The sequence below is a fragment of the Rhincodon typus genome, chromosome 6 (genome assembly GCF_021869965.1).
Source record: "Rhincodon typus isolate 14 chromosome 6, sRhiTyp1.1, whole genome shotgun sequence".
Classification (NCBI taxonomy): Eukaryota; Metazoa; Chordata; class Chondrichthyes; order Orectolobiformes; family Rhincodontidae; genus Rhincodon; species Rhincodon typus.
Window position 1 is genome coordinate 23,115,936 of NC_063337.1, and position 23,301 is coordinate 23,139,236.

The 23,301-nt window shown below is 38.2% G+C and overlaps 1 protein-coding gene across 5 annotated transcripts in view; it reads left to right on the top strand.

The window, feature by feature from the left end:
- Nucleotides 1–23,301, top strand: part of LOC109910632 (F-box-like/WD repeat-containing protein TBL1X) — a 446,017-nt gene that overhangs the window by 418,433 nt on the left and 4,283 nt on the right. For all 5 annotated transcript variants that reach the window (XM_048597767.1, XM_048597765.1, XM_048597766.1 and 2 more), the window contains 9 exons: nt 1,831–1,972; nt 4,501–4,564; nt 4,646–4,743; nt 5,003–5,063; nt 14,543–14,664; nt 16,336–16,410; nt 18,152–18,279; nt 20,511–20,676; nt 21,101–21,202. In XM_048597767.1, coding sequence (XP_048453724.1) covers nt 1,831–1,972; nt 4,501–4,564; nt 4,646–4,743; nt 5,003–5,063; nt 14,543–14,664; nt 16,336–16,410; nt 18,152–18,279; nt 20,511–20,676; nt 21,101–21,202 — 958 coding nt within the window. The remainder of the gene's footprint in view (nt 1–1,830; nt 1,973–4,500; nt 4,565–4,645; nt 4,744–5,002; nt 5,064–14,542; nt 14,665–16,335; nt 16,411–18,151; nt 18,280–20,510; nt 20,677–21,100; nt 21,203–23,301) is intronic.

Consider the following 23,301-nt stretch of genomic DNA (forward strand, 5'->3'; position numbering starts at 1 on the left):
ATAATTGCTGGCTAGCCAGTGACGCCCATGAGTGGCATTAACATACTCAGTGACCTCTTGCCACAGGTGGCAATGGTTGGTTGGAGAGCCTTATGTTTGTATGATACCAAAATAGTCTCATTTCTATCATTCCATCCCCTCCCCACCATGAAGCACGTGTGCAGCCATTAATAAATACTGGCTGTATGCCTCACTCATTATAATGTGTAATGACACATATGTCAAACCTTTTATCTTGCACTCATCAGGACAGTTCACAAGAATTGCCTATTTAAAGTGAAACAACACTTGTCTGTATCAGTTGGAAAGTAGTTTCTTGATTGGTAGATCCATTGCTATAGAGGACACCGGTTAATGATGATTGACCATTAATTGCCAAGCTTTGTTTAAATTTTAAAATATGCAAGTTGACTGTGTTAATCAAGGCTTTGGCCTGAGAATTTATTTAGAGAATAGCTGTCACTTATTTCATTGAGTTGAATCAGGCACAAGTGTAGGTTGTTTCTATGTGCAGAAAATAGGGCCTTGTGTATTAACATATCTGGCTTATAGTATTAAAAAAGTGTGCGATACTGCAAAGTCAACCGACAATTCTAAATTGGTTGTCAGCATCATTCTTCAGACACTTGAGATTATTTAGCAACTGCTACCCCTTCACAATGGTAGATCTTGTAAATTGTCCTAATGATTGCAAGATGAAAGGTTTTGACGAAATGTCTTTATTTCAGAAATACTCGCGTTTTGTACAATAGTATGACTAATCACTATATCTTCTCTTAATGACTTTCAAATTGCTTAAGTATCCAGATAAACACCATCTCCTCACACTGCCCTGTGTACCCAATTTAAACAGGACAGACTTTTAAGATCACTTATTTTGAGCAAATTTTGTAAATCACTGATATCTGCATTTTCAAAACTGTTTATGTTGCTATAATAGATCAAATGAAGAAAATGAAGTGAAATGCTGAGTTTGAATACAGTAGATTCACTTCTATGGAATACAAGGAGGATAATTGTTTTTTTAACCATACACTTTAATTCATGTTGTTATCAATGCATAAAACACTCAAAAATAATTGAATTTATTTGTGAAATTAATAATTTCAGTGGCAAACAAAGATGTTACACAAAGAAAGTATGACATTATAATTTTCATTTGTGTTAACATTTTTAAATGGGTAGAAGTCTAAATATGGAAACAAGTCGTTAAATATATTGTCAAGTTAATTTGATAGTATTGTTATATGTGACTAAAAATCTCGATCATGCAAATATTTTTTTAATCTAAGTTGTTGGAAATAATGCTGCTGGCTTATTGCATAAAAATGAAATAAGCCATTAATTGGAACTTTCAGAGATAAAAACCCCAAAGCTATTTGTTGTACTATATAAACACAGCAGATAAACAGGAAGTTAATGTTTAAACCAATGAAAAATCTCAAGCAGAAATATTAGCTCTATAATTTCAAACCTGGAATAATTAGGAAAGGTTTTTGGTAAAATAAAATTAATCATCATTTTGTGGTCAATGTTGAATAATTATATAATTTTTCTGCAGATTATGCCCACTTGTCTCACCGCTACAAGGTGACCAAGATTGGGAGCACTAAATTTGTCATCAACTACTTATGGCAGCACCTTGCCATCTAGCGGTGTGCGCAGCATTTAGCTGTAGAGCTTGTTGTTTCCCCATCTCAAACACTGCGAGACTTCAGCATTCATATGCAAGTCGTCACTGCTTGAAAAATGCCAAATCCCCAAATTAGAAACAGTTATTATAGAAAGGGTGTGGGAGAAATTTTAACAAGTGTCTTTTTACATTTATAGTTCTGGAGACTCAACTGCAAGAATATGGAACCTCAATGAAAACAGCAACAGTGGCCCCACTCAATTAGTACTTAGGCATTGCATCAGAGAAGGCGGGCAAGATGTTCCTAGCAATAAAGATGTTACATCACTTGACTGGAACGTAAGTTGCTATGGTTGTAAAACCAATTAGTTACCCTTTTGTGACTCCTTCTAATGGAAACCTATTAATCATTAACTCAGTCTTTAATTTTCAGAAGTATACACCTTACCCTCATTAGGAATCTGATATAATGCTCTCACATAAATAGCCTTTGTAGGTTAATGATTATAACATAATGCACGGTGTGATTTTGTATTATTTTGGGATGAAAAGGACCATTTGCAGTACAGGGTAAAAAAAACCATCACACAGTGTGGAGTACAGCATTCATGTAATGCCCCATGTGGTGAAAACTTAATGACCAGTCACTTTCGAACACTGTAACTCGTGTAAATTTGGCTCACTGAGGTGGATCCCTTACTAGTGGGTCTGCCAATTATGAACTACAAAATTTTTTTATGCAATTAAATTCTCATTGGTTTATTTTTAAACTTACAGATTAATCTTAAAGTCAGCAGTTACTTTTTCATACCTTTAGGATTTGTTTTCAATGCTTAAGTATTAAAGTGATTTCCCACTCAAACGTTGTAAAATCCGTGGCTGTCAGTAATGGGGCAATTAACATCAGGGGTGCTGAAAAGACGAGTGTTGGAGGACCATGGATAACTTGGAGGGTTGTAGGAAATTACAAGTGTAGGAAGAGGCAAGGGAATGGAGGGAATTTGAAAACCGTGCAGAAAATTTTAAACCAAGGTGCGGAAATGAATTTTGAACCAGCATGCAAAAATAATAACAGCTATGCATATTTTAATCCCACAGTGATGAGTCAGACCAAACAGTTAACATGATGCACTAAGGCACACTTGCTATAATATGGTTTACTGTATTAAATGAATTTTCCCTGCTAAAGGTGAAATTCATGACTGACCTTAACTATTACTGTTATGAGTGTGCACACTATATAGTCCACACCTATTCCGCATAGCTGCAATTATGATGTAATCTGGCATATTTCCAGCACTAGACACTGCAGTGAAGATGCTAATGATATCCTTTGTATGGGACCAGTTAATGTGATGTGAATAGAGTTAGCAAGACTGCTGAATCAAATCTAAAATTAAAACAAATGCAAATTCTAACCCATTTCATAGGAGGTGTTAGGTAGGAGTCATTAGGGGAAATAGCACTTCACCTACGTAATGGGAAAATTTGACATTTTAGCATTAGTTTTCTGATAGAGATCGAGGAGTGAATACTTACTGTAAGGACACTATTGTGACTGGCCTCCTATTTCATTCATCTTAAAGGTATCCAATATTTGGTTTACCCTTGCGCAGCATTAACAATCAGGTTTTTTGCTACACTTTAATCAATACAAGATTTCCTACTCTACTTTATCCACACCAGGTCTCCTGCTCCAATTTATTACAGGATTAAAGGCAGACATAACATTGATAAGACTGGAATAGTGAGGTAGAAAGTTAGAGTGGGAAACGGAGAGCTAGCCACTTCCTGGAAGAAGCATATCCAGCAGCTTAACATCCTGCAGGAGAACCAAACTGGCTAACTGCAGAAGTTCAACATTTCTCCTTAATGAGGTGATTAAGGTGACCTTCACCCCCATTCTTCATGTATGCTTTCAGAAATGCACTGCCACTCAACTGTACACACCAGCTGTAGTTTGGCTTGGGCAATGTATTATCAGGGTCACTTGAGCTTTTAGCGAGATTGATTAACCATTTTTTTAATAAGTATTTTGGATGCACTGCCAATTCCAGTATATATCTGTCCTGTATATAATCAGGCGAGCGGGAATTTGATGGATTGGGCACCTGACCTATTGTACACGATGCTCGCCCGCGCTACCAAAAATGCACCCAGCCGGGCCATGTAATATCCAGCTCATTCTCTTCAGTTCCCACTAGAATTCCACAGTGGTTCCACACTGTCCCCAGTACAAGTTCTGAGATGAATTTAAAATCCTATATAATTTCCATTACTCAGACTGTCTGCAGTACTTCTACTTCATCCAATCTTGAGACATTAACAGTATTTTGTATTTTGCTGGCATGTTGAGTTCCACAGTATATAAACTCCAATTCATCCATATTCTGCAATATCTCTGCCCAATTTTGCGATTGTCTATCACTGTTCTCTCTGACTTGAATTGGCTTCTTGACACATTGAATTGAAAATATTTGTCATCTTTTACAGGTACCTCCATGATTTACATGGTCTCTGTCTGCAGCCTTCTCTACTCTTGCAGCTCTGGCCTCCTTTGTATCTCCCATTCCCTCTGCTGGCAGGGTCTCAGCTGTTTTGTTCAATCAACTAGAACATCCTCACTAAATCTCTCCTGTTTGCTTTTTCAAAAACATCCTTAAACTTATCTTTTTGATCATGCCTTCAGACTCTTCCCTTAATTTCTCCATTGTTGGCCAGTAACTGTTTTACATCTTGAGATTTGCTTTGCAGTATTCATTGTGTTAAAGGATCGTATTAAATGCAGGCTGTTTTCCTTGTTATAAGGATGAATTTAGTGTGTTAGTGATGGAAGATACTACCAGCACGATGTGTTTGTTTTCCAGAGTGATGGAACACTGTTGGCCACAGGATCATATGATGGATTTGCAAGAATATGGACGAAGGATGGTAGGTCATGAGTTTGAATATTTGACATTTTAACAATGTAGATTCCTATTGAATTTTCCAGTAAACTTATTTTTTTTTCAGGCAACCTTGCAAGCACCCTCGGACAACATAAAGGGCCCATCTTTGCTTTAAAATGGAACAAGAAGGGAAACTATATTCTCAGTGCAGGCGTTGATAAGGTATGAATGAAATGCAGTAACAGTTTGCAGAGAAGCAAATAATGGACCTTTCTGTTAGGTTAACTGATTTTCCCATCTTCTGAGGGTAAGATCCTCTATGATTGCCATCTAGTTATTTTCTATCCTGTGAAGACAAAAACTGCAACAATCAGGAGAACATAACTGGTTATTGATTGCTATTCTCATTTTTTCATCCGACTATCTTGCAGTCCATCATATTTTTTCTCTCAGACTAAAAATTTCATTCATTTCTTTTCAGACAACAATAATTTGGGATGCTCATACAGGCGAAGCTAAGCAACAATTTCCATTTCATTCAGGTAAAAAGATATGCTGCAATATACAACCTTGTAAGCTTTGAGAGCAGTGTACTGCAGGCAGGCAATTACAACGTTGTTATGTAAAATTACATAGAATCTATATAATTCTGTCAAAGGTGTGTCTCTGCCAGTTTACGAAACTCCTGGAAAATCGTGTCATCCACTCGGATTTAGGAAGAAAGAAAGTTGACCTTGCAGTGCTGTTTGTTTTGTGGAGTTGTCGGTCTGGATTTTTTATGGACCTCTGTCCATTTTCAGTTAATGAAGGAGGACTCTGAAAAGCATCCCACCCAGACCCAGCTCCTCACCCTAACTTCATAATCCCGCATTTACTATGGAAATTCATATGGCTTGCACATCCCTGGACACCACGGGCTGATTTACAATGGCCAATCCACCTAACCTGCACCTTTGGACTGTGGGAGGAAACCAGAGCACCTAGCAGAAACCGTATGGGCATGGGGAGAACATTGCAAACTCCACACAATTCTGTTGAGTAAAATCCAGCCCATGGTATTTAATTTCTTCAAATTGGTTTTTAATTAGATATACTTGGTACAGTGGATGGCATTCATTTTATCAGAGATCGCTTCATTTCAGATATAAGCACATAGACATTACTGACTGGTTTACCATTCCAAATTTGCAGTAATGATGATGAACCATGAGCTCTATAACTCACATGCTTGATTACCCAAGTTGGAAGAGTTTAATATGAGTGAGATGAGATTTAAGTGGTATAATCACTTCCTAATGTATTTAGTGTGTCCACAGTACCACTTTGAATAGTCAGTTTTTCATTTGACCTCCGTAATCGTCCTTGACAATATGCAAAATCTGAAGGCACATATTGAAAAACTTCGTGCTTTGCAGGATGTAACATCTTAAATTCAGCACTACGTGTTAATGTCATAGAAATGCTATCAGCTCTGCAAACATTGATTTTTTTTAAAACCACTAATTAATTTGAAAAGCTGATCGTTTTACTATATAAAATAATCATTGGCCTGTGTGCTCATCAAATTAAGGAATGTTGAATCAGTACCAACACCAAGCACAGTTTAAAAAAAAGTTTGATCAGAGCAAAATTCACTTTACTCTGTTCCGCCAATCTACGTTAACTTCTGAAGGACACAGTTGTGCACGATGCTGATCTTTTTCAACTCCCATTACTAACTATCTTTGAGTTGAATTGCTAACCTGTGTGACCATGACCCAAATTGTGTTCATTTCCTAAGGGAACTGGTTTTAGACTGTTCATGCTCATTTCATACTGAAACTTTTGGTTTCTTCAATATATATTGCATTTTATAATATGATATAATATTATTGGGTAATGCAGGTTCCCCTGGGTTCATGTGTGAAGGTCAATGTCTCACTCATTCCTTGCAAAACAATATTGAACCTAGTATTAAGTAAAATTTGAAAAATAAAGGGAAATTGTTGGCAAGTAAAGTTGGTCTGTGCCTGTATAGGGCAGCAAGCGATATACACAGAGAGTAAATTTAAAAATCAGTTTTTGGATGAACTCACCAGATGCAAACCTGGAAAGATGGAAGGTTACTGTTAGGATCAGTTGCTGTACTTGAGTTTGGAGTGCACAGTTCTTTAATAATAATAAATTTCAGGGTGTCTCTCTATTAGAAAATATTGCACTTATTTCACACACACACACAGAACATTTCAGATTGGTTTGATGTGATTCAGCAATACAAATTCCAAAATGTATTGCAACTCAAAATCTCAATTTGTGAACTTGTTTTAAAATCAATATAATTAAAAACATGTAGTTTATGAGCAAATATCTCCAGGGCTCTCATTTATCGTATTGTTAAGTGATTACATTTATGTGATCTCCATAATGATTCTTTTCTTTCAATTTTTTAGGATGGTTTATATAACTATCTGGTAGAAAAATTATGTTTTCATTCAAGTTACTTTTGTTAACTTACCCTTAGTTCAGCATAATCTTAATTCTGTTCATTTGGGAAAACTAATAGTTTACATTATCTTCAAAGAATAGCATGGGCAAAAAAAAAACTATAGCATGGTTAGGCCAGTGTCCCAGATATACTTTCCCTTTCCAATCAGTGGTTGTTGAACTCTTAAGAGTTCATTCTATATTCATACACAAATGATTTTTCTGGAAAGGCAAAAACTGCAGACTTCATATCATCTTTCTCGCATGTCTCAGAAATATCCTGAACAGCAGCACATTACAATGAGACAAGCCTGATCCCATCTATACTGAATGTCAATTTTAGTACTGTATTTTCAGTCTATATCAGGTGCTCAGAGCTAAAACCCTGATTACTACTCTTACACAGAACTCAACAAGACAGTTAAAGTACTCCAGTGCCTACATCAGCACAGATCAGAGTTGAACTTTGGGCTTCCAGGTGCCTCTAGTTCAACTGTAAATTGAACCTGTGTTTTCATCAACTGAACCTTTAGTGTTTGCAACTTGAAAGAAGCAATTTCCAGAGAATACAAATTTTTCAGTGATGTCTCAAAACAAGAAATTGGAAAAAATTTAAACCTAATTCTTGTGCGTTTTGAAGTTAAAAAGTATTTTAATCAACTAAATATTTGCAAGAATGTGCAGGAACTGTAATAGCATTTGGGCTGATTAAACAAGATGTCTGGTATTTTAAGTTTTCAGAATGTTCCATGGTATTAGATCATTCTTTTTTTTACAAAAAAATCCCACTTGGTAAAGGCAAATTGAAACACATGGTCCCAGAGCAAGTATAAGTGTTTCTGTTAGGTAATAAAATTATGCAAGATATGCTATCTGTCTGCCAGTGATCTTATTAAAAGTTCCAGTATAAGTATTGTACTTTAAGGGAGAATCGTCTACTTTGGTTGCTATAGTGTAATTCCCAAATATCCATTGCTACAGCATAATCAGCATTGCCATAACAGAGCAGCAGATCTCTCCCAATATACCATAATTGGCATTTAGCACCCGCCCCCATCCCACATTCCATCTGCCCTTTCCTTGAGATTATTCCATAGTTCAAGTAGATATTAAAGATACCAGCTCAGATTTTGTGACTTCAGTAGTGTGAACATTGAGAGGTTCGTTGCTGTTGAGGGATGCGATGGCCAAAATGACTCCTCGTGAACTCACATGCTGAAATCTGGAAGCTGTAGGGCACCTAATTGGGCTCTGGAAGAGTTCACACTGATGCTTCTACTGTTTGTATTCTTAAAGCTATACTGACAGTTCTCCTCAATGTTCTGTCCTTAAATAACATAATCAAAACTGGATTTAACTGTGCAATATTGCTGTTTGCAAACTGACAGATGCAATTGCTCATTGTCACTACATTTCAAAGTTGAATTAGCTGTTTGAAGCATTTCTTTGGATGTAATAAAGCTATTATAGACAAGCATTTCTTTAAAATAAAAGGTATTGTCCAGTTTCTTGTAACGGTACTACTAGATTTTCTGGTGGATACATGAGTTAGTTTTTGCATAGTTTTTTTTGTATGTGTATAATTGGCAGCTGAGTTTTACTTGTTAATTGTCAGAAGTTTGAAAAAAGTGAACCTTGTGTGATTGTATTCTAGACATTGTCAATTAACATTCCTAGAAATACACATTGGAGATTTCTGAACAAAGCACCAATAATGGAACTTACCTGTGTGTGATTTTTAACAAAAGATTTGCGGTAGATTAGGGAAGGTTTTTAAGCCTGCAGTGCAAATCAGGAACTGATGACTCATTTACAAATTGCAGAGCCACCTTTTAATGTGTTTCTCTTATATTTGCACTTATTGAGTTTTTAAAAATTATTTTTTGCTCATCCAGGTTAGACACTCTAGTTCTGGAAATGAAAACGTGTCAATACCTTTCAACTGCAGACTTATCAAGTGCTATAAAGTCTGATATAACAGAGTTCCCTTTACTTTTCACGAAAGGATGTCCACTTGAACAATGCCTTTACTTGCCATAGTCTATGATTTCATTTTCTGCACCAGCTATTTCTGACCTCTTTGAGTGCTTTTAATGAATTAGGGTCAATTTACTGTTATAAGCCTCTAACAATTAGGAACGAGGTTAAGGTTGCCCTAATTAATTTCACTTGATTTCATTTCACTTGCTAATAGCAAGTAGAGAGAGCATGCTTTCATCTTTTGGCTTGGTTGATATTGGAATCCTTTTGAAGAACTGAAAGTAAATTGCTAGCCTGTCTTTTCATCTGAAATCCAGCATGTCATGGCAATAGGAGTACATATAATAGAATCTCCAAAATATAATGGAATCTGCAAGAGCATTGCTGTCTTTTTCAAACTGTGGATCTGATCAGGTTTTTGAGTAGAAAGGAGAATTATCTTTGAGTTCTGAAGTTTATTTTGCACATTATGAAAAGTCACCTGAAACTTTAATAAGTCTTGTAATTTATATGTCCACATCATTTGACTATTATATTAATGCTGATATAAACAAGCACCAAGTGCTACTGAGGCCAGAAATTGGGAAAATAATGCAGTTGAATGCATGGCATGGTGTAGGAGGGAGGGCTTCAGATATCAGGATCACTGGGATCTCTTCCAGGGCAGGAGGGACCTGTACAAAAAGGATGGGTTACAGAGGACTGCATTTTAATGTGTTTCTCTTATATTTGCACTTATACTGAGTTTTTTAAAACTATTTTTTGCTCATTCAGGTTAGACACACTAGTTCTGGAAATGAAAACATGTCAATAGAGGAGCACCAATATCCTTGCAGGGAAGTTTGCTAGTGCCAGCCGGGAGGGTTTTAATTAGTGTGGCAAGGATGTGGGAACCAATATAATAGGTCAGCACAGCAGGAGTGATTGAGGAGAAAGTAGAGGTGAAGTCAAATAAGCCACATAGGAAGAAAAGGCAGGTCAGGTTAATGAACATGGTGGGACTAGTGGCCTGAAGTGTGTTTATTTTAATGCAAGGACTATAACAGGTAAGGCAGATGAGCTTAGAGCCTGAATTGCTACATGGAATTAAGATGTTGTAGCTAGTATAGAAACTTGATTGAGAGAAGGATAGAACTGGCAGCTCAACGTTCCAGGATTTAGGTATAAGAGACATGATAGCGAGGGATGTAAAAGGGGTGGGGAAGTTGCATTACTGATTCAGCAAAATGTCACAGCTGTACCAAGAGAGGACATCTTGGAGGACTCATCTACTGAGGTCATATAGATAGAACTCAGGAACAAAACGATGTAGTCAGTCTGATGGGATTATGTTATAGGCCTCCCAACAGCAAGCGGAAGATATAGGAACAGATATGTAGACAAATCATGGGAAATGTAAAAACAATAGAGTTGTTGTAGTGTGCGATTCTAATTTACCAAATATTAACTAAGACTCATTTATTGCAAGGGGCTTAGATGTGGCAGAATTTGTTAGGTTCTTCCAGGAGGGCTTCTTGAAACAATATGTAGATCGTCCAACCAGGAAAGGGCCACATTTTATTGGGGAATGAGCTTGGCTAGGTGATCAAAGTTTCTGGTGGAGCATTTTGGAAACAGGGATCATAATTTTGTAAATTTTAATATAATTTATGGATAAGGATAAGACTGGTCCTCGGATGAAAGTACTAAATTGGGAGAATGCTAATTACAATGGTATTAAGCAGGAACTAAAGAAACTAGATTAGGGATGGCTGTTTGAGAGTAAATCCACAACTGACATATGGGAGTCTTTTAAAAGCCAGTTGATAGAGTTCGAACCAGAATGTTCCTGTGAGGACGAAAGATAAGGATGGCAAAATTCGAGAACCCTGGATGACAAGTGATATTGAAAATTTAGTCAAAAGGAAAAATGAAGCATATGTAAGGTTTAGGAAAGTGAAATCACCCAAGGCTCTTAAGGAATATAATGGAAGCAAAAAAGAACTTAAACAAGGAATTAGAAGGGCTAATAGAGGCCATGAAATGTCCTTGGCAAGTAGGATTAAGGAGAATCCCAAGTCATTATATATGGTAGTGTAGGTCCACTCAAGGATAAACTGGGAATTTATGCATGCAGTCAGAGGAAGTGAGAAGAAATACCTCTTGAGTACTTTGCTTTGGTATTCATCAAGGAGAAGGACATGGATGATGGTAAGATTAGGGAGGGTTTTATTGATATCCTAGGGCATATTCCAAGATACTAAAGAGGAGGCAGTGGTGGGTGTCTTGAAAAACATTAAAGTAGATAAGTCCCCAGGGCCTGATGGGATCTATCCTAGGGTACTGAAGGAGGTAAGGGAGAAGATTGCTGGGGCATTGACAGAGATCTTTGTATCCTCTTTAGCCACAGGTGAGGTCCCAGAAAACTGGAGAATAGTCAGTGTTGTTCCTTTGTTTAAGAACGACAGCAAGATAATCCAAGAAATTATAAGATGGTGGGCCTTACATCAGTGGTAGGGAAATTGTCGGAGAAGATTCATAGAGACAGGATTTACTTGCAATTGGAAAAGAATGGACTTATTGGGGATAGTCAGCATGGTTTTGTGCAGGGGAGGTCTAATCTCACAAAGTTGACTGATTTATTTGAAGAAGTGACAAAGATGATTGAGAGTAGTGCAATGGATGGGTCTACATGGACTTTACAAAAGCATTTGACAAGGTCTGTCATGATGGGCAGGTCCAGAAGATTAACTCCCATGGGATCCTCTGAGAGTTGGTAAGTCGGATACAAAATTGACTTGGTCATGGAAAATTGATTGTTGAGGGTTGTTTTTCTTACTGGAGTTCTGACCAGTGGTGTTCCACAAGGATCAATGCTGTGACCTCTGTTGTTTGCAATAGATGTAAATGATTTGGATGAACATGTTGGTGGAGTTATGGATAGCAAAGAAGGTTGCCGAAGGATATAGTTAGATAGAAAGTTGGGCAGGGAATTGGAAGATGGAGTTTAATTCGGACAAGTGTGAGGTGATCATTTTGGGAGGTCAAATGCAGGTGGAAAATATACAATAAATGACAGCTGCCTTAGGAGCATTGATATACAGAGAGATCTTGGGGTGCAAGTCCATAGCTCCCTGAAAGTAACGATACAAATGAATAAAGTGGTAAAGAAGATGAAAGGCATGTTTGCCTTCATCAGTTGGGACACTGGGTATAAAAGCTGGCAAGTGGTGTGTTTCAGCTCTATAAAACTTTAGGTTACATTTGGAATATTGTGCGAATTCTGGTCACCACCATAGGAAGGATGTGGAGGCTTTGGAGAGGGTACAAAAGAGATTTGCCAGGAAATTGCCGAGTTTGAAGTGTATTAGCCACAAGGAGAGGTTGGACGAACTTGGATTGTTTTTGCCAAAGAGAAGAAGGCTGAGGGGCAACCAGATAAAAGTATATAAAATTATAAGAGGCATGGATAGGGTAGCTAGTTGGCGTGAAAATGTCTAATGCTAGGGGATATAGGTTTAAGGTGAAAGGGGAAAAGTTTAAAGGATGTAGGTGAGGCTTTTTTCTCCCCACAGAGGATTATAGGTGTCTGGAGCATGCCACCAGGAGAGATGTTAGAAGCAAATACGACAGCAGTGTTTAAGAGGAGTTTAGACAGACACTTGAACAGATAGGGATTAGAGGGAAATGGACCATATGCAGGTAGATGGGATTAGTTTAGAATGGCATCATGGTCAATGCAGACAAGGTAGACCGAAGGATCTGATCCTGTGCTGTACTGTTGCAAGTTCTAATGCATTTTCAGTAAAGTAAATAGAAAACATTAACTTTTAAGTTAGGACTTTTTGAGTTTTTTTGTTTGCTATTTGTAAATCTATGGTTATGAAATCTTTTTGGGTCTATAGTCTTCATTCATTTTCACTACGTGTTTTAGGATCACCAAAATCATATTCCAAGCAGGCATTGGCAAATTGGAGCCAGGGCTTGGCTAAGCAGGTTTTTGCCTCTCCATTGATACATTGCAGTGTCTGCAGAGATAGAACCAGCAGGAAAATGTCACCTGTTAAAATTTCTACCAGTTTGGTGTTATTTGCTCTCGACTGCAGTATGTGCCTGCGTGCAGGTGACACTGTTTCCTGTCAGGTTCTGAACCTGACAAAATTGGGGACCAAAAGTCGGTGTAATAAATTGATGTAGGAAGAGCAGGTATTTTAAAATGCAAAGCCAAAAGAACTGTAAATGCTGGAAATCAGAAACAAAAACAGAAATTGCTGAAAAAACTCAGCAGGTCAGCCAGCATCTGTGGAGAGAAATCAGAGTTAATGTTTCGGATCCAGTGACCCTTCTTCAGAACACAAGTTCACACTGTTCTGTGTTTAAAATACAGCCTTTTCAACGTTTTAAAAAAAGTACTTACCCATGACAGAGTGTTATGAATATCAAAAGAACTTTCAGACAATTGGATTCATCCATTTATGATCACAATAAATCACAGATCTTCTAACATGAAAAAATTCATTACAATAATAAAAAAGAAATGCAGAGTACTGCAGATGGTGAATGTCTGAAATACAAACAGAAGCTGTGGTAAAGAAATACAACAGGACAAATCAGCATTTTGGAGAAAGAAACAGAATTGTCAAGGTTGATATTAAACGCACCCCCACTATGGGCCCAAAGGGCTGGGGAAGATTTTCAGAAAGGTTTAAATTACAAAATGTTGCTGTTTAAGCGTCTGCTGCCATTTATTTGTTCTCAGTTTAGGTAGTGTGCTTCCATTCCACTCTTGAGGCAGGACGCTTTACTGTTATATTTAAATCACGCTTCCACAGTGCAGCTGGGAGCCTGTTTTAAGTTTAGTACTGAGGGGCTGGGTTTCCCAGCACTCAAGACTCCTGGCAGTAAAATGGAGGCAGGAACAACCAATGTAGCAGGTAAGTGCATTTTACAGAATCACGTGAATACCAGAAGGAAAAAATGATATCCCCAGCCTCTCAAGCAAACTGTCTTTTCCTTGCTGCCTCTCTGCCACCCCCAGAGTTCTTCCTCCCCAATCTTTTCTTCCCAATTGTTGTTCTAATCGATCCCTTTACTCCAATCTATCCCAATTTCCAAGAATTGTCCAAATGGTCCTGGCAGTGGCTTCCTGCTGCCAGCTTTCAACTGGCTAATCCATCAATTTGGACAGGACCCAGAATGAAGAATTGATTTTCAAGAACTCTGCATTTCTCAGCTTTTGGTTTAGTTTGCACCTCTAACTGCATATCGTTGACCCTTACTTAGTTTGTTTGCCTAAGGAACTTCTTTCTGAAACTCAGACATGCTCCACCTGCTTCTTCCACACCAACCCTGTCACTCCTTTTTTCTGACTCAGCTTCCATTTTTGTCTGATTATTCTCCTGTTGGGGATGTTTACTTGTATTAAGGTTGCTTTGCAATTACAGGTTGTTGTTTCTATAACAGAAGATCAATATGTAGTGTCAATCCCAAGTGTAGTTAGCAGCTTAGAAATAGACCACACTGATTTTGTTTTGTGATATTGATTGTGGTTTTTCTGTGTTTAGACTTCCTTGCTTATGTGTAGTTTGCTATTTCACAGCTCCTGCCTTGGATGTGGATTGGCAGAATAACACTACGTTTGCATCCTGCAGTACAGACATGTGCATCCATGTGTGCAGGCTTGGCTGTGATCGTCCAGTCAAAACATTCCAAGGGCATACAGTAAGTTCCAGTTTGAGTGAGCATGAAAGGCATTTTTATGCAATGCCAAAGTTATGTAGCTGTAAAAATATTCTATCTTGTAATTTGTTAGCATTGGATTATTCTATACAGGAAGCATCTGTCTGAAGGAATATTTCTGACTTTATCTGTTGCTATGTGTTGGAAAAGATTTGTGTTAACGTGGACATGCATCCCTGTGACAGGACATTAAGTAAATATGTCAAGCGTGATCGTAGTTAATGAACCTTCCATCACCTGGAAGTAACTTGTATCATTAAACAACTTTCGGAATTCAAAGAAAAGTTATAGCTAATCAGTGTATTGTCATATATGCATTTGATTTCATGCATTTTTGGTGTGTATGCATTGGGAGGGGAGATGTGTATGAAAGACTAAAGGATTGTCTTATGACATAAGTTTGAGGGAAAGCAATGCCACATATTGTTTAATTGAGTTAAGATGCCTTCTCATCCTTCATGTTCTGAACAGAGGTGATTTATGATAGCTTAATCATTTAGCTGTTGAAACTTACCATGCTGTTGTTAACAGTACAATGGACACAGACTGTGCCCCCTCCATCCCCCAGCCACTAACACTGTGATGGATATAATTTGCTACTTTTCAACATGGGATAAAATTTATGCCGTGCCTGCTCCTGGCAGGTGCAGGGAACTCATATTATGAAGTTATGAATTCCTGGCCTAAGATGTCTGAATTTTTAACAAGTGTAAAATCACAGATTAGGGACCTGCAATTTTCTGCCATGCACTCATTGTGTACCCAGAATAAGCAGAACAGTCTTGACTGCCATTCTGTTGTGGTTTTGGCATGAGAGAATGCATCTATATGGTGACTTAACTTTTGACTGAACTCTCAAAGCTAGGACTTGTGTGCAATGTTGACAACCCTGTTATTTTATTCTGATAGTGCAGCAAATTGCTATTAAAAAGCAGGTAAATCTGAATATTAGGCAGTTCTGGGATCTTGAAACTTTTGAGGGTGTCACTGTTGTTGCAACCTTGTATTGGAAAATCATGGTTAACAATGAGATTCACCTACATTTAATTGACCATTCTGCCAAACTATTGCTTGCACCTTCAGTCCTCTGAACTGTTAACAATTGATGACATTTTTTTCTGTGGCTGGATTTGAACCTTGGATGTACAAAACATAATTGGAAGTTGTGGTGTAAACTAAAAACAAATGAGAAAGAACAAATTAAACAAAAAAAGTGAGGAGTGATAAACAACAAAAAATACAGTGGTACACACTAATACCACACTATACCACTCTCATGAATTGAAGTCCAGGATCTTGGACAACCCTAGCCAATCAGTAGTACTTCTTCACTACACAATAAGTGCTCATGAGGAAGTATCAATGTCTAGGGCAAATGGAAAGAAAAATTGAAAAATAGTCTTGAAAAAATATTAAGCAAAGAAAAGAAATCACTCAAAATCAGAAATAAAGAGGGGGGACAAATGATTCCAACAGTGAGAAGAAAGTTCAAGGAATATTCCCCCAAAAGATTGTGAGGCTGCAGCCAAAGTTCATGTAGTGATTTTGCAGATGACATGATCGCAAAGTGCCATCTTCAGGAGAATGCCGAAATAACAGATTGTTTACTGTTTATATCCAGCAAAGCTCATTTGCACTTCTTTTACTTTCCAGAATGAAGTAAATGCAATCAAATGGGACCCATCTGGCATGCTGCTCGCGTCTTGTTCAGATGACATGACACTGAAGGTAGGGAAACCTAATTGTCATTCAGCTCCCTTTGTTGACTGTGGTGATATATCCTTCCATCAGCTATGATGTGCTAAACAGCTAAAGGCTTCACGCTATTTCACTGAAGAACAACTGTGTAATAAGACATCTTACCAGATATGCTTTCTTTAAGTCCAATAATCCTTTTTTTTGTTTGAAAATTCACTCACCTGATACATGAAGGGACTGATCTTTATGCCTTCTCTGTATCAAATGATCTATAAATAAGGACAGTTTGACTGAATTGAATTCTCCTGTCAGAAATTTCATTTATGGGATGGAAAAGGTTAATTAATGTCATAGTGATGTGGATTCTAAGACATGCTTTTACCTTGGCTATCTCACTATTTGTCATTTCAGTATCTATGAAAATTGCACAATCCCTACACTTCCCAGCAGCACCTCAATTTTTCAACGCTTTTTAATTAGTGTTTGAATCTGAAATGTCTATACTTCCTGCTTTTTGAGTAAACATTTAAACTTAAGATTTATTTAAACAAAATATGGACCATAGTGAGAAACTCAAGACTTTTGTAATGGTCAAAGGAACTCCAATACAGGCTAAATTGACAATATCTGTACCAATATGTAAACTTTTAGCTTTATGATTTTAATCCCATGTTAAAGAGAATCTTACAAATTAAAATGTTTTTTGAGTATATTTTCGAAAGTATGTGGCATTGGTAGTTTATTTTTATCTGGGGATGGCTGGGTAGTATGTGGGTCAGATTAATGCCAACAGCATGGGATTCAATCTCTATTCTGGCTGTGGCAGACTGTGTCTACTAACACACCCTACCCTTAAAAATAAACAGTGCATTTAGCTGTGATTTTGTGAGTATTCACTGAAGACCTTTCTTCAAGCAGAGAACTCGATATATAATATCTAACACCTGATTAAATTCATCATGGATTTGGCTTACATTATTGTGCACTGAGAAGATGTTACATGATTATTTGTTCTGAGATGTCAAAGGACAACTAGCTCACTATTGCCACAAATTCCAGCCATTGCTACTTGGCAGGCCTGGAATGGAGTTATGGGATAAAGTGATAGCTGTTCGGCTATGTGGCAAGCCTATCGGTGGATAATCGTTCCACCTGTGTGGTGGAGTACAATGGCCTTTTATTCAATAGTTATTAGCAGATTATGCACGCTCAGTATGCTTGACAAGTGAATGGTAATCCCTGATAGGATCACACATTCCAACTACTCTGCCTCAGTGTAGTACTATAGCAGTTATTTTATGAGAACAGTGAGTTATAGTGTGAAATAGCCAGCCTTAGGATGATTGACTTGACTTCTGCCCTGTACTCTAATCAGTTCCCTTTCTACAAAGGCATACAATAAACTGATTAATATCTTGCAGCCACGTATAATTGGGGTAACAACAAGACAATGCATGCGTATTATATATAATGAGTTTAAATTTAAACATTTCAGACACAGGATGAATCGCATTGTCTTTATTAATAATTAATTGCAGAAAGAATTAAATGATAAATAGTAATCATATCATTTAACATTCCTCGTCCAATTCAATTTTGATAATGCATTAAAATCCTTAGAATGATATGGATTGCATCTTCCATGTGCAATCGACCTTCGAATTTATCTTGAATTTATTTTCCACGTAAACGATGCGTGACATTTTCAACAATTTTAAAACTTACAGTTGGTAGTCACAGATCACTATACTATTTGCATTTCTTCCTGAAGATATGGAATATGAAGCAGGACAGTTGCGTACATGATTTACAAGCCCATAATAAGGAAATCTACACTATAAAATGGAGTCCTACTGGTCCAGGTACCAACAACCCAAACTCTTACATCATGTTAGCCAGGTAAGATTAACATTTTTTTCCAGTACTTTACACATGCATTTGGTAAAATAAATCAGATAGCTGAAAATCAGAAAAAGAAATGTTTAGTAAAATTAGTGCATTTATGAGGCTGATGTCAAACTTATATACAATGCACAAGGTCATGAAGTTTTTATTAACCATCCACTCTCATGCACCTCCGGCAGTAACAGGATATTAAGCTGTAATTTCATTTTGAATGAAAAGGGTTCCATCTTGCTTTGGCAACACCAGCCAAGACAGCACTCAGTTGGAACTTCTCATTTGACTTGTGAGGCAACACTTCTGGTGAAACATTTTGCAGTCTAGATTATACACAATATCAGCCTAACTATTTATAAAACATGGCAGGACCCAGACCTGCTGAGGCTCCACCAGCATGACAGAAAATAGTTGCCTCACCAATCCTGCCAGATTTGCCCATGCTAAGCTGCATCATGCAATTGGTGGCTGAGAGCAACCATTACTTCCATTGTAGCCTTAAACGGGAGATCAGAGTTCAAAAGAAAATTACCAGTTGAATCCAGATGGATTATTCACTGTTGTAACAGTATCCATACATTATGGGATGAAACATTTGAGCCAGATTTTCACTAATGTGGTGGATCTTTCAAGTTTCCCAACTTGGCAGACCCTCCTCGGTATTAAGTGTCTGTTTACCTTGCTATTTTCACTGCACGGTGCAGGGTTATGAAGACGATAAATTATTGAGGGGTAATTTTCACCTTCATTTCCATTGAAACTCAAATAGAAATGAAATTTGCCAAGTTCTACAAAGCTTGGGCCCTCTGTTTTTTCACTGAGTATTAAGGTTCCTGTTTTGAATTTTTTTTTTAAAAGTGCTCAGCAAATCACTAATAGAAAGCTTCTATCATTGAAAGGCACTCGTGCCCATTGGGGCACTTCCTTTCCCTCCCCAAAGAAGACAGGATCCCACACCTCCACCACACCCCCCACCCCACCGCCCGCCCCCAGCTCCTTTCCCACTCTCACATTCTTTAAAAGCCCCAGACATGCCTGGAACTAGGATCCATGGATCCTCCTGCAGTTCTGACAGCACCCATTATGGACCTTTGGTGCTGCTGAAACTGTTGGAACAGCCAGCCAGTTTGATCAGTGAGCACCTCTCAAGGTGGAATATCTTCTCATTGAGGGTGTAGCCTATCCTCAGCACTTCATGGACTGTCGGACAGGCTTCTAATTGACCAGTCAACTGGTCACCAACTTTACTTCCAGGGTTTTTTTTTTAGCGGAGGAGTAGTGGTCTGGCACACTGTCTGCACATTCGTAATAATTGACAATGAAATATGCTTGGCATGAAGAAAGGTAAAGTGCAAAAACCTAAGGGTATGTCAACAGTTAGGAAAATTAGAAATGAATTAATGCAAAGAATAAAAACTATTCTGTTTTTAGCTTAAAGTCTAAACATAATTTCTCAGTGCTTTATGGTTAGTTTCTGAAGTAGGTCTTTACCCAATAAGAGCTGGAATGATAGTACCACAGTGCGTGGTAATTGGTGCTAGATGTGAAATGAGGTCTACCATGATATGGCAGTGCTAACCCACCACTAAGTTGACTGTTAAATATGCAGTGAAAATACTAATCCGCTGTTGTAGTTTTTTTTTAATTACCTAGCCGTTATCTAAACAGTATTTATTTAGCATTTCAAATAATTCCCTTTTTGTCAGTGGCCTGAAAGTCCTCTGATACTCCGCTAGTGGCTCTGCTGGATGTGTGAGTCAAAATAGCAAGTATTAATGGGCTATTCAATCATCTCATCTAAACTCAACCTCATTCTTGCTAGACATGCATGTGGCACATGCACTTTCACTCATTCACTAATTGGTAATAAGGCCTGAAGCCCGAGCCTACTTTCCTTTCTATAGTCCAGGTCTATGCCTGCTGCAGATCTTTGACAATGAGCAGTGTCGAAAAAACCGCCATTACAGTGAAAATGTGTTTGACTGTGCACACTTTCTTCTTTACGTTGATAACCTGATGGCTTGAGGCCACATGTGGTCATTATTTACTTGCAGTCCAGTCAAGATTAATTTTAGTTCTGAAGAAGGGTCCCGATCCAAAATGTTGACTTTCCTGCTCCTCTGATGCTGCCTGACCTGCTGTGTTCCTCCAGCTCGACATTGTGTTGTCTCTTACTCCAGCATTTGCAGTTCTTGGTATCTTCAAGATTAATTTTATCCTTTATTTCACAGTGCTTCATTTGATTCTACTGTTCGCCTTTGGGATGTGGAAAGAGGAGTTTGCCTTCACACCTTAACCATGCACCAAGAACCTGTATACAGTGTCGCTTTCAGCCCTGATGGCAAATATCTAGCCAGTGGGTCTTTTGACAAATGTGTCCACATATGGAACACTCAGGTAAGGGAGACATTACAATATGTGATATTTACTACCATCAGATTTTCAAAATCATTAAGCTGTTTTAGAATAACAGTTTTAATGAAAGGAAATACTTTTTTAGCTATGTGTCCATTAGTAATAAAAGGCAGCCTTTTAGTTTCTGAAATATCAATGGGCAGTACCACCTCACTTTTAAATAAATTATTTGTAATGGAAAAGAAAAAAAATTGCTAAACACTTATGAAGAAAACCATGGCTGTAGCAAAAAGGAAAATGGAGTACTCTGGTGAAAAGTAGTGAGAATTACAATTGAGGTGAAAGTGGCACATGTCAGACAGCCAATGATATTCAGTAATGTGGGCAATCAAAATATGTCAGTTTGAAAAGCATGCATCTAAAATGTTTTCTCTTTATTTTAACAAATCAATGTGTTTGTTTTCAGACGGGAGCTCTAGTGCACAGCTACAGAGGTACTGGGGGTATTTTTGAAGTTTGCTGGAATGCATCAGGGGACAAAGTGGGAGCAAGTGCATCAGATGGTTCTGTAAGCATTTATACTGTTCAATTTCAATTCTGTCCCCATCCCCCTGCCTACAGATGGCTGAAAAGTTTTGTGTCAGTCAGTTAATCCTGCACACAGCTCACAAATACCAAACACATGCGTTGTTTCAACATATGTGTGAGGTTGCTGCAAAAGCACATTGCCCATATAAAATTACATTTCTTAAAAAATGATATTCAATTAAACCGCACAATCACAAAATAATTCTAGATGTGGAAGACAAGCTGACTCATTTTAAGTCATCCGTCCAGCTTATCAGTTATTGAAATGGAATATTTGCTTTTAGGATTGAATAGCAACGTTCAAACAAAAATGGACAAAGGGATGTAGAAACAGGACTGACACATCAGACTAAGAGCACTGTTCGTCTCAAGGCTTACAGTTTGTTTGCATGTCAGCATTGTAGAGAAAATGGATGTTCCAAACCAAAAATTATACTCCAACACCCCAACCCTGTCTCACAGTTCAGCATTTGTCCTTAAATAATTCTCAGGTTTTCACCTTAACTCCTCTATAAAGGAATCCACTTCCACATGCCTTGCTCTCTTTTTGAGTGGAGAGGGAGTTCCTTATGTTAGACCTACGTTTTCTTTGTTATTAGTTTGATCATGGAACTACTTGTCTTAATTTGATTTCATGTTATTTTCCTGATTTATTTTTTCCGCTCTTACATTCTTGAGTCCAACGATAAAAAGCCCTGGCTTCTTTCCTATTCATCCAAAGGATGTGGTGTTGTTGGCTAGGTAACAAGGTGTAGAGCTGGATGAACACAGCAGGCCAGGCAGCATCAGAGGAGCAGGAAAGCTGACGTTTTTTACAATTAGCAGCTGTCACATGTTCACCTTTAGGATAGCTTTTAATTCCAGATTTTATTGAATTCAAAATTAATCTGTTATAGTGGGATTTAAACCTCGTCCTCAAAACAATACACTGGGTTCTATTTTAATGAATGAACATTAGTTACATCTCATTGATGAGCTGCAAATGCTGATTCAGCACTCGCAAGATGATTGGAGAAGGTGGGAAAACTGGCAGCTCATCTGTAAAGTCAAGCTAGATATTGGAGCATAAAGAAAATGGAAGAACTGAACAGGCAGGGTATGACCATAGAACAACTTGCATCAGGTGGGAAAATCTCCCAAGCAAACAAAAGTCATTTTTGCTAAATCTGACATTTCTTATGGATGGTCTGGAGCAACCACAATAAGGTTAGACCTCACTACAGCTCGTCACACCCAACGAGCTGCAAGGACTCCATCCCATTCTCCCAGTTTCTTCTCTTATGTCACATCTATTCAGATGTTGCCACCTTCGAAAACAGCGCTGCTAGCATGGCTTGCTTCTTCTATGACCATGGTTTCCCATCCACTGTGGTTGACAGGGCCCTCAACCACACCTGACCTATCATCAGTGCTTCCTCCCTTGCCCCTTCCCAGCACTCTCAATAGTATGATCAGGTTCCCCTTGTCCTTACTTTTCATCCCACCAGCCTCCACATTCAAAGGATCATTCTTCACCATTTCAGACAACTCCAGCAGAACGCCACCACCAAACACATCTTCCCCTCAATCCCCCATCTGCATTTTGCAGGGATCACTCGCTGTCGGACACCCTCGTTCATTCCACGACTACCAACACCAACCCCCTCCCCACGGCACCTTCCCATGTGACCGCAGAAGGTGCAATACCTGCCTCTTCACTCCTCCCTGCTCACCGTCCAAGGGCCTAAAGCAGCATTTCACCTGTACCTCCTCTAATCTTGTGTATTGTATTTGGTGCATCTAATGTGGCCTACTCTGCATTGGAGAAACCAAATGCAGACTGGGTGACCGCATTGCTGAACACCTCCAGTTTGTGCGCAAGCAGAACCGCAACCTTCCTCTAGCTGGTCATTTTAACACAGCGTCCTGCACACGTTTGCCCTCGGTATGCTGCAGTGTTCTAGTGAATCACAGTGCAAACAAGAGGAAGAACACCTTCTCTTCAGATTAGGCACTTTATAGCCTTCTGGACTTAATATTGAGTTCAACACCTATTTCTTCCCTTTCCTTTAGCTTTACTTGTTACCTTCTCCCATTTCT